The 17,642-nt window shown below is 45.6% G+C and overlaps 1 protein-coding gene across 4 annotated transcripts in view; it reads right to left on the reverse strand.

Moving 5' to 3' along the window:
- The window catches only part of SYNJ1 (synaptojanin 1), a 668,969-nt gene that overhangs the window by 49,279 nt on the left and 602,048 nt on the right, over window positions 1-17,642 (reverse strand). For 3 of the 4 annotated variants that reach the window (XM_086933998.1, XM_086933997.1, XM_086934000.1), the window contains exons 27-28: window positions 16,466-16,504; window positions 9,789-9,856 (exon numbers count right to left, since the gene is read on the reverse strand). In XM_086933998.1, the coding sequence (XP_086790124.1) occupies window positions 9,789-9,856; window positions 16,466-16,504 (107 nt within the window). The remainder of the gene's footprint in view (window positions 1-9,788; window positions 9,857-16,465; window positions 16,505-17,642) is intronic. The other variant, XM_086933999.1, reaches the window with a different exon arrangement.

Consider the following 17,642-nt stretch of genomic DNA (forward strand, 5'->3'; position numbering starts at 1 on the left):
CTCATTAGTCACTATCAGGGTGGTGTTACAAAATAGGAGACTGTATTTGGATAAAGTCTGCTATATCCATAGCCCCAGTAGTACCACCTGTGGTGTTATCTCTATTACAGTTTCCAATGGTCATGAGAGGTGTTTTCCCACACCCTCCCAAAACGGCCTTAATCCCGGGCAGTCCCATAATCAGAGATCCCGTTTGGGCACAATTCCTTAGACACCTATTAGTAGCAATCCGTCCAATCTTATGTAATCTGGTTCTAGTAAAGTAGGCTTTGTGCAGAATTTTGAGTTGTACTAGATGGGAGTCTATTGTAATCACGGTCTCCCGTGTATATTTACATGCTGGGCACTAGTCGTCGTCGTCCAGAACCCCAAAGAACCTTTTCAAATCCTTCCCTAAGGGCAGTTAATGATTCTCGTTTAGTATTTAATAATGTTCTGAAGATCTGCGAAATAGCATGCTTATGCAATGGGGCAAAGAGGAATATTGACTCCAGTGGAGACTCATCCTCCAATTTATCAAGATGAGTCTTGTATCATAGCATGTGTCAGTTGGGCGTACCGGAAGTCTTGTATAGTAGACATTTCGTACTGTATCCAAGAAGGACTATGGTACCAGCAGGCACCTCATTTCTAGGGCCTAGCAAGATTCCATTTCTGGAATCCTTTCAGCCTTTGTAAGTCTCCCAGGAAAAAGGTGTCTAGAGTGTGAGCCTATCCCACCAGTGGCCCTCCTCCATGTTCTGATAACTGTCTCCATCGTGAGAGGCCACTAAGGTACCCTCTGCTCAACATGGTCCATCTGTCGGCCATAATGGTGGATGGCTCGAGCTGGTCTGCAAATGCTGATTCATGAATTATGTCAATCAATCAATCAGGAGTTTGTTGAAGCGCAACTACTCACCCGTAAGGGTCTCAAGGCGCTAGGGGTGGGGAGGGTGGGGGGGTGCAGGTTCCATTCCATCAAGGAGGGGGTCTGTCGAAGAGCCAGGTTTTGAGGTTTCTTGTGAAGATGGTGAGCGATGTTGTCTGTCTGAGGTGGAGCGTAAGGGCGTTCCATGCTTTGGCAGCGAGGAAGGAGAAGGAGAGGCCTCCCGATCTGGTCTTTCTGGTGCGGGGGACCACGGCGTAGGAAAGCTGGGCTGATCGTAGGGTCCTTTGGGGTGTGTGGAATTTGAGTCGGCTGTTCAGGTATGCTGGTCCGGTGCCGTGGAGGGCCTTGTGTGCGTGGGTGAGCATCTTAAAAGTGATTCTCGCCTCGAAGGGGAGCCAGTGGAGTGTGCGCAGGTGCTGGGAGATGTGGCAGTGTTTTGGCAGGTTGAGGACCAGTCTTGCGGCGGCGTTCTGGATGTTCTGTAGCTTGCGGATGAGGTTTCTGTTTATTCCGGCGTAGAGTGCGTTGCCGTAGTCGAGTCTGCTGGTGACCAGGGCGTGAGTGAGTGTCTTTCGGTGTTCGATCCATTTGAAGGTCTTACGAAGGAGGCGGAGGGTGTGGAAGCAGGAAGATGAGACAGAGTTGATCTGGCGGTCCATTTTGAGCTCGGAGTCCAGGATGATTCCCAGGTTGCGTGCGTGGTCTGTGGGGGTTGGCCAGTTTCCGAGGGCAGTGGGCCACCAGGTGTCGCTCCAGGCGTCGGGGTTTGGGCCCATGATGAGTACTTCTGTTTTGTTGGTGTTTAGTTGCAGGCAGCTGTTTTTCATCCATTTGGCGACGGCTTCCATGCCTTCTCGAAAGTTGCGTCTGGCGGTGTTGGGGTCGTTGGATAGGGAGAGGATGAGCTGGGTGTCGTCTGCATATGACACGATGTTGAGTCCGTAGGTTCTGACGATGGGGGCAAGTGGAGCCATGTAGACATTGAAGAGCGTCGGGCTGAGGGAGGAGCGCTGGGGGACTCCGCAGGTGGAAGGTGTGGGGTCCGAGAGGAAAGGGGGGAGTCTGACCCGCTGCGTCCTGCCGGAGAGGAAGGAGCAGATCCTGTCGAGGGCCTTGTCCTGGATTCCTGCATCGTAGAGTCTGCGTATTAGGGTGCGGTGGGAGACTGTGTCGAACGCCGCTGATAGGTCAAGGAGGATGAGGGCTACTGTTTCTCCTTTGTCCAGTAAGGTGCGGATGTCGTCTGTTGCGGCGAGGAGGGCGGTTTCCGTACTGTGTTTTTTTCTGAAGCCGGATTGGGAGGAGTCGAGGATGTTGTGTTCTTCAATGAATGTGGCGAGTTGGCTGTTGATGGCTTTCTCAATGACTTTCGCTGGGAACGGGAGCAGGGAGATGGGTATGTAGTTTTTGAGGTCGGTGGGGTCTGCTGAGGGTTTCTTTAGGAGGGGGTTGACCTCGGCGTGTTTCCAGTCGTCGGGGAACGAGGCGGTCGCCAGGGAGCGGTTGAAGGTTTGGCGGAGCATGGGTGCGATGGTGTTGGCGGCTCTGTTTGAAGATGTGGTGGGGGCAGGGGTCCGTGGGGGCCCCTGAGTGGATTGACTTCATTGTCTTCAGTGTGTCTTCGGTGGTGCGGGCTGTCCAGTCATCAATCGCTGGTTTCCGGGTGTCGGGGGTGGTTGGTGAGGGTTCAGTGTGTTGGTTGTCTTCTTCGAAGTTGTCGTAGATGCTCTTGATTTTGTGGTGGAAAAAGATGCTGAGTTTGTCGCAGAGGTCTTGTGAGGGAGGGATGTCGGTAGACTCGCTGGTGGGTTGGGCGAACTCCTTGATGATGCTGAAGAGTTCCTTGCTGTTGTGTGCGTGGGTGGAGATTCTGTCTTCAATCGCTTTTTTCCTCGTTTCTCTGATGAGTTGATGGTGGGCGTTGGTGGCGGCTCTGAAGTTGTTGTGGGCTTCTGTGGATTTGGTGTTTCTCCAGGCCTTTTCGAGGCGGTGGCATGTGCGCCTGGACTCTCGAAGGTCGGTGGTAAACCATCTGGCTTTCTTGGCACGGGTATTGTTGTTTTTCTTGAGGGGGGCTATGGTGTTGGTGCTGTCCGAGATCCATCTATGCAGGGTTCGGGCTGCGGTGTTGGGGTCGTCGTTTTCCGTGATGGTTGGGGTGGAGTTGTTGAGTGAGGAGGTGAGCTGGTCATCAGTGATTTTGGTCCAGTTTCTTTGTGGAAGCAGGTGCTGGTGTCTGTGGATGGTGGGTGTTCTGAAGGTGAAGTGGACGCAACGATGGTCGGTCCATGGGAGTTCGGTGGTGTGGCTTCCAATTATGTGCAATTGGAATGCTGATACCCTCCTCTAAGGCCCCTTGTTAGTGTGCGTAGGGCAATTCTAGGCCATTCCTCATCACAAAATAGCAGATGGGTGGCATTGTCGACCTTCTGGCAAAAAAACGGTTCAGGACCTTACAGGGCATATTTTGCAAGACATAAAAATGTAGGCAACTTGATAATTTTGAACATGGCGGCCCTCCCAATAAGCGACAATGGGAGTTTCCTTCAGTATTCCATACCCGATATCTAATCGTATAATATCTTTCCCAGGTTTTTACTTGTAAAATAATTAAGATCTCTCATAATATATACTCCTAAATTGAGGAAACCCTCTTTAGCCTATTGCAGTGTATTTCCCTACTCTCCCTGGGGTTCTTGAAGTGAGCTGGAAGGCCACCGACTTGTGAGAAATAGAGTAGTACATCATTGGCATATAATGCTATAAGGCATAAGGCATACAATTATATAATATCTACCAATTTGGTTCTCATTGAATTCCGCGCACCAGGCATGATACCAAACCCACCCCACCAGAGGCTCCATCGCCAGTGCACACAGCAGTGGGGACAAAGGGCACACACAACTGCCTTGTCCTCCATTCCAGGGGGAGTTCTCTGGAATGGACTCCATTCACCTTTACCCTTGCCACCCGTTCATTATAGAGAAGGCAGATCCAATCTCTAAATTCATGGCCAAACCCCATTTTAAGGAGTACTGCCATTAAGTAAGGCCATTTAAGGGGATCAAACCCATTGTGGCCTCCAGTGAAATTAAAACCACTTGCTCCTGAACGGCTCCCAACCATGTCATAACATCATGTAGGCAGCGGAGATTGTGGTGGGTGGATCTTAGTGGCTGGATTAATCCTGGTGGATCAGCTGGTCTATCACCTGGTAGGCACAATTGGCCAAGACCTGAGCCAATATTTGTACCTCAACATTAAGCAGAGATATCGGTCTATAGGAAGAACAGGTTTCCAGGTGCTTGCCCTGCTTGTGAATAAGTACAACACTGGCAGTTCTCCGATCTCAGGACAGCAAACCTCTCTTCTTCGCTTCCAGAAATATATGTATGAGTGGGTCCCCTAGCCACCCGCTAGGCATTTGAAAAAATCAATGGAGAGGCCATTGGAATGCCATCCTCCCACCATGCATCTGTTTAATTGCTTAGCCGTACAATATTTCTCCCACCTCCAATGTCTTGTCCAGTTGCATGTCAGCCTCGCAGGATAACTTCGGTGTGGGGATATTGCAGACAGATTCTTTAAGGTCTTCTCTGGGGCGATCTACCATGAACCTGTAAAGTTGCTCAAGATATGTTACAAAGCATTGCGCTATATCCACAGTGGTGTTCACTATAACCCCTTGTTAGTCTATGACTCCCCTAACGCATCTCTGGCTCTTATCTCTCTGAGCCAACCAGGCGAGTAGTTTGTACACCCTACTGCCCACTTCATATAGCCTCCATTGTTTGGCTTGAAACAAGGCCCACGTCTCTCCCTCCAAAGTCTGTCTACATTCCTCTCCAATTAGCTTTATTTTGTGTATCGTGTCCATCCTCGAATTCTGTTTTTAGTCTGCCTCTTTCCAAATCAATCGTTCCTCCAAGTCTTGTAATTTCTGACTCTTTTACTTACGATGTCCAGAGCAAATGCAAAGCATTGGCTTCTTACTACTGTTTTATAGGCTTTTTATATTGTTTTTTTCTAGGTCCACCAAACCCATGTTCTCCTTTAAATATGTCAGTGGTATGTGTTATCTGATTTTTGACCTCAAAGTCACAGAGATACCACAGATCAAGTCTCCACTATGGGCTCTGACCCCACAGCTGTACTAGACAGTGCTGAGCGGGGAGTGGACAGAGATGCCACGTGGTAAGTAATGTGTATCTCCAAAATCTCCTATCCTGCGTCCTTGGGATCAGAAAATAATCTTAAGAGAGCATGTAATCGCCGGTGACATAATAGTATTGGCGTGCTGTCGTGTTTTATTCTCTCCAAAGATCAACAGACCCAGAGCCTTTGTGAAATTGCAGTCTATTGTCATCCTTCCCGGTAGAATTGTGGCAGTGATCCTATCCATGTTGGCATGTAGATTAAGATGTAGGCACCTACTTATGACCATTATTTAATCTAGGATCTGTCCTATCCAATTCCCCTGCTATTCCTAGTTCCAAGGACTGCAGGCCTGGGGGAAGGAAGAATACCGACATTAGTACAACTTTTTTTCCATTTTACTCCCAAATGATCCCTGAATAGCAGCCTCCTGGATCTACCCAATCTGAAGTCACCACTAGTTGGAGATACCTCGGTACCAGAATGCAGGTACCCCATGAGCAGACATGAACACTGAATGGACCAGAACCGTGTATCAACACATGGCGAGAAATCCACACTTAGTCCCCACCAGGGTCGGTCTCCAGGAGGACTACGTCACGGTCATGTCTTGAGAGGAACTTGGTCACTATTTCTCTCTTCAGCTTTCATCCCAGGCAATTTTCTTTCCACATGAGTATTTTGAGCCTAAGCCTGTGTGATCCAATAATCCTTGTTATTCTTAATAGAATAGAAACCCATGCCTTCCTCTCCACGCCCTTCTCTCTGAATAGCTGCTATGTAAACCCAGTGATGCCAGAACTCCCTATTCCCCCAACTCTTCTGCCTCATGCCGCAGCCTTATAACTGTTCACAACCCCAATGCCCAAGGCATCTGCCACCCCCCCGTGAACCTCAACAAACCTAAAACTTTGATTGTACCAACCAGAAGTCACTGTGTGTACTCCAATCCGTGGGATGAGGGTGGGGCTGTGTCGGCATGCCAGAGAGCAACGTGTCCCTCATACGTGCATTCTCTGGTTAGGGTAGTGTCACATCAGTTCCGTTACAACATCTTCAGCTCTTTTGCTGTCATTGCAGCACCACTATTAGCTATTAGGGCCTAGGCCTGGTTCCAGCTCTAGGCACTGCTCCGGGCACCCTGTTCGCTCACTGGACTACAAAATGGATAGAAATACTCTGGTCACACCATGTTCTTAATAAAGTCATACAGGAAGTGTTTTGGGTCCCTCCCTTCGTAATAGTGCTCCAACACGCCCACCAGATGGATGTTATTGCACAGAGTCCTTCCCTCAACATCCTGAGCTCTAGCGTACAGTCTTTGAGTTGTAATTTGGAGGAACAGCATCTCTTTGTGCAGGGTTTTCAATGAATCAGAGCGCTTCATCAGGAGTTGTTCTGTGCTGTCGCCCTGGCAGAGATCTTTTTGTAGGTAGCATGTATCAGGGGGATTATCTAGAACCACTGTGTCAATTTTGCCTTCTAGAGTGGATCTCTCAAACCTAAAAAAAGGAGGAGTTGTGGTCTCCTTTGCTGATGGGATCAGAGGTCAGCGGTGCATTGGTTCTGCTCATGTCCCTTCAGAAGGCATACTTATCAAGCCTCACCAGTGTAGGGACTCCTGCCTTGCACCATTGTTGTCAGGGGAGGGCCCGTTCATATAATCTGCTGCAAGTGGGACCAATCTGTTGATTACTGCATGAGCGGCTGTCCCTTTCCAATTCAAGCCCTCTGGGTGACAGGCCAAATTACTGGGTTGTTATGGTTGTTTAACATTCACTTTGGAAATCGTCTTCTCAGCAAATTACTCTCCCCCGTCACTAAACGTACCCTGTTTGGGGGTGCAGCAGGCACAGCGTCTTCCCACTTGGGGATTCTAGTTCTGTGCAGTGGTCGTGCCTGATTTAGTTGACTAGATCCTGGTGGGAGTCATGTCACCGCAAGGAGTGGGGGCATCAGTTACCCTCAATGTCGATGCAGCTGTTTTCTGTTATATTGCCTCCTCTCGGGGAGCAACCTTACAACGCTGGTCTTGGACTCACAAGCACTCCACCCCAAGACCACCTGTGCTCCCGCCTCCAGTATTTTGGCAGGACTGGAACGTACTATGCCACTGCTGGGCCTCAAGAGTGAGACTGGGCTGGTTCTTTTCCTCTACCAGTGGCGCCCTTCTAATTCCTGCACCCCAGATGCTTTGTTTGGTGCACAGCGTCCACACTCTACCAGCTGTCTTTACTCCAGAGAAGAGTGTCTCTAATCTTAGGGTAAGCAAGCCTGTTTCAGTGCTGTAAAGTGGTTCCAAACTGCTGTTCCTGTTTCAAACATCTGTTCCTCTGCACTCAGCTATTTTCTTGGGGACTAGGCCGGTCGGAATGACAGGATATTGCCCAGAGTGCCGGACTCAAAAGGAGCTCTCGACTAAGGTGCCATGTTGGTTTGGCACTAAAACTACTTTCCCCTGATTGACTGGGTTCAGTCAATGTCCAACAGGGACGTACAAGGGTCCTTATCAGATATCACACAGAGCAGACATTAGGTATGTTTCTCTTTATTGGTGCAGCCAGCTGGCAAGAGACCACAAGTCAAATATATTAAATGCCTCAATTGTAAGTCTTCTTTATGATATTTTACTTAATAAACCATCCAAATCCATGTACCTATGTGTAACCTAATCAACCCTTTGTTTTAACTCTCAAAACACATCATTAAGATTGAATGCTTTGCTTCCATTTAACAAGGGCAACCCAGTCAACTTAAAGTAGACAAGTCCTGTGTATTGACCATAGCACTACTAAAAAATGGGGAGAAGATGTGGCCTAACGACTAGGGCAGTCGACCTCGAAGCGGGGGAACCAGGTTCGAGTCTCGGCAGGGACTCTCAACCCCCTATGATTTTGGTCAAATCACTTAATCTGCCCGTGCCTAACAAAATGAATGTGTCAGTCTGTAACTAAACTGATGCACATGTAAAGCGCTCTGATACCTTCAGGTCGAGTTTGCGGTATATAAAACTCCCTCCCCCCCAAAAAAGAATATAATACATTGTTTATAGAATAATCAACTCCGTAATGAAGGTTTGAAAAAATAAAATCACCTCTTGGAAAGAAACCTTCACCTGAAATAACAAAGACTGCATTTTTATTTTATGTATTACATTGAGGCGAGGAAAAACGTTGTAAAAATTCTTAGAGAGAACTAGAACATAAAATAAATTTAGTGTGTTTAAAATTGTTTAAATGCATGACCATCCTAAGGTCTCATTGTGCTCGTAGACTGGAAAGAAGACAGGTCTTATGATTAGCTATAGTTGGTTCCAGGTTGGAGAAAAGTGTCCCACTCTTTGTCCCTCTTTAATTTAGTATTGTGATCAAGTATTGATTCCAGGCATGCAGCACATGGCTAAGATGGTGGTGCCATTGAGCGCTCAACTGGGGTGTCTCTTGATGTCTGTAATCACCCAAAGATGAACGGTACAGCTCACTCTCTGCCTACCTTAAGGTGGCAATGCTGTTCTTGGTAGAATGACTAGATCACCTGAACCTTCCATAATTGGTACTTATCTCTCATTGGGACTCCTGGGTATGAACTGGGATTACGAGCAACTGGGATTAAGCAGCAACTAACCATAGTCAGGGCCACTGGAATTATGAGGCAGTGGTGTACCAAATTATGCGGCAGGCGTGACTAAATTATGCGGCGTAATGCAGCATATCTTATTATAGTATTATTTAATAATTTTTACACTTGCTAACAATGTCTTGACAACAATTTCACCTAATTAGCACCACTTTAATACCCAAATACAGAAATAAGCAACAGAATGGTGACCAGTCAGCCTATGTGAAGGTCTTCCAATTCGTAGCAAGTGTAGCTACATTTTTAGTAACTTCTGATCTGTTTGAGCTATAAATTTATCAAAATATGAAGATTATGCAGCAGATGAAGGATTATATGGCAAATGCGGCAAATCCATAACTATGCAGAAATACAATGTGGTATCAAAAATCAAATAATTTCAGAGGTCTGGACCATAGTGAACAGGGTCCTTGAACAATGTATGACATGCTCACATGCAGTACTTACTAAAAGACAGGAAATGCAAGTGCCATTGGAACACAGCAGTCCCAATGAAAGGTAAGTAGCAATTCTATTAGCCTCAGGTGATCTAATCGTGCTCATGAAAGCGGCATTCAATCATTAAGGGAGGCAAAGAGAGTGAGCTGTTCAGCTCATTTTGGGTCATTGCAGATATCAGGAGATCACCTGGAGGAGCGTTCTATCGAGGTGTGCTACCTCGTTGTGAGGCGGGTTATTGGTTGACTAAGTGTGTGGTGCATTTCAATACTCGGAGACTGACAGAAATGAGTACTGATACCAATATAGACTTGGGGACAGCCAGGTTATTGCACTTAAATTATATAACAATGTTATTGTCTTTGTCCACTAGCCTGCAAAGGTAGCAAGGTTAAGGTGTCAAGACAATACTCTAGGAGGTGGTAGAAAGAACTCAAATACAACATGACGCTGTATGTAAGTGTGTACCAAGACTCACTATGTTTCTAGTGGTGACTGGCGAGTCATTTTACACAACAGTTTGTATTGGGAATATAGATATTTTTTTCCATTGGAGGTACACCTAGGATGGTGTAAAGTTGAGAAGGATGCAGCCCATCAAATTAATTGAGTTATAGTTTTTTTTAAAAAAATACAGCTTTCTCATACAATTTAACAAGTATTTCATCTAATTAATGATTTAACTTACCGGTCTTGCTGTACTTTGACTATAAGGTATTGTGCTTGGTGGCCCAACAGGTGAAGGTTGACTGCGGACTGAAACAAAATCATGAATTACTTTTTTTGCCAAATGCCTGTGTGTATTTTGTGACTTGGTATTTTAGCAGCTGTTATGCAGCATCAACACAGCTTTGAATAAAGTACCTGAACACCGAAACTTAAAATCACCTAGTACTGTGGATGTTTTCCATAATAAATTGTATTTGTGCAATAATACTTTTCATTCTATACATCAAATTTACACGTCTAATGACACAGAGCATTTAATATTGAAATTAAATCATTATGATGTGGTTTAGTGTGTTTTTCTGGATTAGTCTAACTAAGCATCAGTTATGAAATGTCTTCATCTTTGTTAAAATGGCAGCTGAACTATAATTTCTAAATATACCACACGCAGCAAGATGTGCACTGTCTTTTTTTATATGATATGGTCTTTCAGAAGAACTTGCTGGAGGAAGTATTTTTGTTTCTTTCATGGCTTTTCCTGCTAGCACACTGTTCTGCATTCATTCACAATTGTTTTCTGTTGTTTATGTAACTAGTTTAGTCTGATACCGCAAAATGGCTTTAGGTCAGAAGGGCTGAATCAATATTCATGTAGAGGGTTAGTGCTTAGATGGTAGGGCTATGAGACTGTTTTTTAAATATAATAATTTGTTGTAATAATGCTCGCACTATGCTTACTATGCAGTTTTATTGTTTCCCTATGCTGAAAATGGCAATATAAATTCTTGAATTTGGGGGTGAACCAGGTATTTTGGGTCTCTACTTGGGATACTGCCTGATTTTCTTTGACTTGCTGCACATTTGAGACTTAAATTAATTAACTGATTTTTGATTAGTGTACTATTTCGGAGCCTTTGTGGCTATGTACTTCAATTGATTCAACGAGATTACTTCTGTATTGCAATTTAAAGTGTAATAAACCTTTATGGTTCTCTCTAATTTCTGATCTCGAGCTCCCTTTTTGAGTCAGTGTTTCCTTACTGGCTGTATTTTGCGATTCTGTTTTGAATCTTGCCTTTGGGACACACTCCCTCATAGACTTTGAGGTTACCACTGTCCCCACCCACGCAACCTGGGCATCATCATCATGCAGATCACCTGAGGGAAGCGCACACACAGTATCCAAGCAGTCCTATTTATATAGAGTCCGTCCAAAGCATAAACGTGGTCGTCTTAGTTAATGTTCCAAGCTTATCTCCTGGGAGTTGAGAAACAACCATTGAATTTAAAAATAAAGACATCCACTAGCAACATAAGATTGAGGGGTTGGGTACAATCTGCATGCTGAAATTATTTTTTTAAGTGGGGGGGGGGGAAAGCAAATCTCAGTCATCATACATTTTTCAAAGGCCCTTGGTTGCTGGGGAAATACTCTAGTTAGCTAATCAAGTTCCAGCTTACTCTGGGCATGTCACAGCTGTTCAGTTGGGTTATTTCTGTAGGCACTTGGCCCCTGGAACTAAAAACCTGGGTAACCCCCAACTCTTTGGCCAATCGCAGAGTTCAGCTCATATATTGTCGGGGAATAGGTTCAAGGTTCTAGCAGGGCTGGAGGATATTTGTTGACAAGGAAATGGAGGCAGAGGTTCCAATATCATCATGGGTAGTTGGTGTCCTGTAAATTCACCTTCTAGTCTTTTCAGGTTCATTTGCTGCTTCCTATGGGCCAGTTTGCAGCTAGAAAGGATTGTCCCTGATTAATTTCCAGCCCCACAGGTGAATATTCAGTTGCTGTCAGTTCTTTCTCTCCCAGTAGGGGAATGCCTTTCAAGGTAGCTAGCCCTGACAGGCGTGATAAGCCGTATTTTAACTTGGCCACTCCGTCCATGTTGACCCATGGCCCGCTAACTCAGAGTGCAACCCCTGTCCGTTAAAAGCAACTAGTTGTGTTACTACTGGCTTTATAGATATCTGCATTGAACAGGCTATGATCCCATATACTAATTTGTCTGTAACTACTACAGTGGTTTCTTGAAATGTGGCTGGCCATAAAGCCAAGTTGTCGCCAATCCCTTGAGGTGACTTTATCGATCAATATTACATATGCATGTTCCAAGAAACCTGGCTTTGTGAACTCTTGTATAAAGTGAGGTAATTATTCTATCATACTCCAGCCAAATCTAGTAAGTGTGGGAGGCCTATGGAAGACACTTTACTATGGGTCAGGTCGTCTTTAAATGATAAAATCTGTCCTCTGGAGGGAGGTATCAATGTGCTTTTCTTGAACATCTACGATCGAGGGATAAAAGGGGGTAGAGCCTCAGAGACATTCCATTTTTTTAAAATATACTCGGACAAGTTCAGATCTGGCGCCAACTTGATCACAGATGGGGATTTTAATACCACCTTCGAGCCCCTTGATGGGGGAAGACATAAACCAAAAGGCTTAGAGTCGAATTGATTACATCATGGTCAATCTCAGATTGTGGCACAGAGTGATGGATATGGTAGTTCAGGACAGAGTGGAGAGCGGCCACAACCCCTGGTGTCTCACTCTACATTTTCTCTTTGATAAGTTCCTAGCTGACCCTCAAACTTTAGTTAGTACTGGTGATGTGGGTCACACGTCAGATAGGCATCGCGTTAAATATCAGCAGGCTGTCGCTCATCTAGATATTCTCTCAAAGACCAGGGAAACTTTAAAAGCAACACTGTTAAAGATCTTAAAGACCGAGGCAAAGGAGGGGGCCTTGTTGGATTGAAGTGTTGTGCATACAGAATGTTTTTAGGAATTAGCTGCTCTTTTTTTAATATCTCCCTCTACTAAGAAACAGTTGTTCTGCAAAACCAATGGCTGGTTTAATAATGAGTGCAGACAGTTAAGGTGGTCCGGAACAGCTCAGATGAAAGGGAGCAAATGAGAGGGAGGCAGGTGTGACTTTGACACTCGATAGTGAACTCCAGCAAATACAGATGGTTCGCCTTATTATGGAGGTGGGTGACGACTGCCTGTGGTGAGCCCGCCTTCAAAAGCCAATCACTGAGGTGGGTGAAGACTGGGAACCCTGACCTTCAGAGGAACACTGCAACCACCGCCATCACCATTGTGAACACCCCGGGGGCACTGGTAAGGCCAAATGGGAGTACTGCAAACAAAGTCCTCTTGGCCCACGGGAACTGCAGGTAAAGTCTGTGGGTATGGAGGACGCGGAGGTGGAAATATGCGTACTACAGGTCCAACGCTACCATCTAGTCTCTCCTGGGTCCTGGGCAGGCAGGAATTGTGCAGGTATGACCATTTTGAAGTTCTGCTTTTTCAGGAAAAGGTTGAAAAGGTGCAGATCCAGAATATGACAAAGGCCTCTATTCTTCTTGGACACCAGAAAGTAGCGGGAATAGCAACCACGACCTACTTCAGATGCTGGCACCTAATCTATAGCTCCCTTGGCCAAGAGAGCTAAAACTTCCTGATGGAGCGAAGAGAGGTGGTACTGTCACCTTGTTGTGAGTGAGAGGCACAGGAGGAGGGGTGGTCACAAAGGGAGGAGGGGTGGGCACAAAGGGAAGAGAGTAGTGCCTTTGGATGAGCTGCAAAACCCAACGATCGGATGTTATCGAGCTCCAATGGTGCAGGTGATGGCATATCCTGCCCCACACTGGATGCCCATGCTAGTCGGAGGGCAAACTAAAGGGATTTGGAGGCTACAGCTGCTGGGGGGTGGTGGTGGACTAGCCCAACTTCTGGCTACCTGTCCCATGTGGTCTGTAGTAACAGTATCCTCAACCACAAAAAGATTGTCAAACTTGCTGCCCGTGGTGGCTGCAGGGTAGAGTCGCAGCTGGAAACGCCTTCCGTGGCCACGAAAGTGGCAAAAGGCAGACTGGGGTTGGCGAGGAGCCATAGAAAGGCCCAAGGACCTGGTCATAGCCCTACTGTCCTTAAAGCGCTTCAGCGCTGAGTCTGCTTTCTCACCAAACAAACTGAAGCCACTAAAAAGCATGTCCATGAGTGAAGCCGGAACAACCATCAAAAAGCCAGTGGTTCTCAACCAGGCGTGGCACCTAAGAGCCACTGATGATGAAACTGCTCTACCCAGAAAGTATGTTGTGTCCAGCCCACACCTGATGGTGAACTTGGCTGAATCTCTCCCATCAACAATTGCTTGAGAGAGTATGGCCCTGGCCTCTTCCAAGACCATAGACAGCACTTGTGCAACCGAGTCCCAGATTGTATGGGGGCATTGGCCCAAGAGGCACCTGATGTCCACTGACCGCAGTGCCAGGCTACCAGAAGAGAACATCCTCTTCCTGAAAGTATCCAATATTTGGATTCCCTTTACGGTGGAATGGTAGGGAATGCACTGGGGTTAATTTTAGAAGTGGAGGCCTGGACTACTAAACTCTCCGGGGTGGGGTGCCAAGTGAGGAAACGATTTCGCGAAGGGCTTCATTAAATGGGAGTAATGGTACTATGGGGGCAACTCCCAGCTGAAGTACCTCTGTTAAGTAGTTAGTCTAGACTGCCATTGATGGCAGTATTAGGTCCAGGACCTCAGCCACCCTCTGTCCCACCATTGCAAATAAGGCATCCTCCTCCATTGCGATGGTAGGGGGAGAGACTAGACCAATGTCTGGGGACGTGTCCGCTCCACTGGCATCCACCAGATCCTCAAACAGGTGTCCTCAGAATATACTAATGTTTTCTAACCATAACGATCCACAGACCGCCTTCCATTTATCACTCATTCCAGGCCTGTCGTCGTAATAAGGCACTGGCTCCAATACAGGGAGTCTGCCCCCAGTCGGCACTGTAGCTGGCGTCGGATGATGCTTGTCCCGGTCCATACTGGAGTCGGGAATGATGCTGGAGTCTGCAACGTCAGCAGTGGAGCTCATGCCGGGGAAGATAGAGGTCGCTCGACCAGCGCCGCTCCATATCCATCCATCGATTCGAAGGCCAAGACTGGCGCAGAGGGCGAACTTGTTGGTGGAAGACTAGTAAGGGCCCTTCCCGGACCCATGGGCGCTATAGAGGGGTTGGGTCGCCCAAAGATGAGGTGCATGGCCTTGTAGAACTCTAAGTTGGGCAGGGGTCACTCCGAATCCTGGGAATTCAGGCGTTACGCACACAACCCAGGCTCCACCACAGAGGAGGTCTCGAGTACGGATGGCCTTGCGACTCACCCGAAGACTCGTGCAGCAAAGTCGAAGACCTCTGTGACAACGGCCTCTTTTTTTGGGACTTGCCCGATTACTTGGAATGGAACAGCGATCGCCGGGCATGACTTTGTGAATGGTCTCAGGACCTTCCTCACAACCGAGATCTGGAGTGTCGCCGAGAAGTTAAATGTCCGGTGGCGTGGAACCTCAGGGATTGCTCCCTCAGCACTTTGGGATGCCTGGCGTAGCAATCCTCACATGTCTTGGCATTGTGATCTCACTCAAAACACCAGAGTAAAAGTTAGGTATAATACTGGTCAGTCAAAATGTTACTGGAGACTAGATCTCTCTGGACCTGCACTGACTGGCATGGACAGTAAAGAACTGATGTTAGTTCTCTGGGGTGGCGCCTATATAGGAACAGCACGCGTCACTTCTGGCGCAGATGATACTGACAACGCCTCACAGAGCCAAACTGTGTCACCCACCGGCGCACAGGGGTTCTGCTCACCAAAAGATTCAGGATCCAGTCTGATGCCTGGGAAATATTCTAAAGTAAGGAATCTGCAGCTAGTAGTCTCTATCAGAATAATGGTATTTTGCCATGGCAAAACACAGCTAAGAATCAACTCTTTCGCACTCCTAGCCAAAGACCAAGGTAATTATGGACTACTACTTGACAAAGGACCAGATGCAATGGTGAACCTGAGCTTTGTCTGGATAGACACAATATCTTGTTTGGAATCGCTTAAGGTTTGTAACCTATATCAGGCATTAGTTACACGTGCAGTTATATTTTTTTAGGAAAAATGCACCAACTTCCGTTTTAAGTTTTCTCCTTTTATTTTTATAAAAAAGTACTCTTTCATTCAAATGTACATGTAAGTTACCAATAGATAAAAAGTAGGATGCAATGGGAAGGTAAACTATGACAATCAGCAATATATCCACTAATTGAAGGTGAATTATTTGTGTGTGACTGTATTCTTTTCTGTATATGTATAACAGTGCTTAAACATTTTCCAAACCTTAAAACTCAGATGTTTACTTGCAAATAAGGGGGAAAAAAGAAATGACGACCCCAGTTCCTTTTGAATTTGGTTAGAAATAGAAATTAGGAGGAGAGGAGTATGAATACAAGGCGGGGAAGATACATCAACATATTAGCTTTAACTCGTCGCTGGTAAGCAAGCATAGATAACTGAAGTACCTAACTTTTCAATCTGAGAGATGTGATTTGGTTTGTTGGACACTATCAGCTCACTAGTGCCTATCAAAAGCAAATATCAAAAGGTGTGTCAACCAGACCATTGTGCAAAATTGGAAAACAGTGTCCAATTTCTCACATGCGAGATAATTACTGGACGCCAAATGCATATGCTGTACATTAGAAGGAGACATTTGGAGACATTAGAACAAAGAGGAAGACAAACGATCGAAATTGCTCTACAATATCTTAACAGGCTCATGCACTACTCAATATCATAGCCAGCACATGCACTATTCAAGCACAAATTTGAAAACATAAATGTTTACCTTCGGTTTCTTTCCTAGCTGCAGCTGGACTTCTAGCCCCTTTTTTCACACAAATAACAGATGCAGAAGAGATGAAAGTATAAGAGGACAGTCAGCAACAAGAATAAAAAGCAAAGTAGATGGGACAGCTACAAAGACCAAGAATTGTACTTGTTATACATGTAGTAACTGGCATCGGAAATACGGTGTTAGATTATACCATCCAACAGAACTGTTAATTTTCAAGTAATTAAACAGGAATTGCTATAAAAAAAAGAGAACAGAAGACTTCATTCCCATCTACTCCAGGAGATTTTTATTTTTATTTTGGAGGCGTTGGGGAGGAGACACAGACCCAAGAAACCAACTACAACACCGGCAAAAAAGCCATTCTGTTGTACTCCTCAGATCCTCCCTCCTATTTCCTTAAAAGGCAGTCTCAGTCACTTGCCCCACACAGTCCAGATCTAAAAGCAGGATGGGAAAATACTGACAAACACCCGCTAAAGACGACATTATAGCGGACCGATGGGCACAATACTGCAGGCTGTAGTCCGAGGTCATTAGCAAATTCTACCATATACACCTGCACCACGAACACCAAAGTGTAAAAGGTAATGGTTCAAGGCAGTGTGCCAGTTATATTTCAGGTTGGGGTGAGGATTGGGATATATAATCATGAAAGTTCCCCTGTAATCTGCCATACAAATCTCACATTACATATCTTTTAAATTCTACACTTTATAAGACTCATTAATTCACACCAAATATCCATATACACTTACCCAAAACCAGGTTCAAACTTATCTAGAGCGCAACAAATTATTATATTTGTTTTTAAAAAGTATTACTGGCAACTATGTTCCACATGGTCATAATTCTAGTAATATTTCAAGACTACTTTCAATTGATCTCTTATGAAGAGTTTCAAATAACCAAATCTACTAATGCTAAACATACTAACTTAATTTTTTATTATTCTGAGAATATGAGAATATTAATTGTGTAATGTTTTAATAGAAATCTTCTTATGGCAAATACAGCAGACACTGGCTTTTTATGTAGTATACCAAACCGAGGTATACTAAGTCCAGACAGCCCTTATTTGCTTACAGTGTTTAAATTAATAATGCAAAATGCTCTCTTTTGTAGTATTGTGGCCGAGCAGTTTAGGGTAGTGTTAATGCCTTTGTTGAAC

This window comes from Lissotriton vulgaris, chromosome 8, assembly GCF_964263255.1.
Source record: "Lissotriton vulgaris chromosome 8, aLisVul1.2, whole genome shotgun sequence".
NCBI lineage: Eukaryota > Metazoa > Chordata > Amphibia > Caudata > Salamandridae > Lissotriton > Lissotriton vulgaris.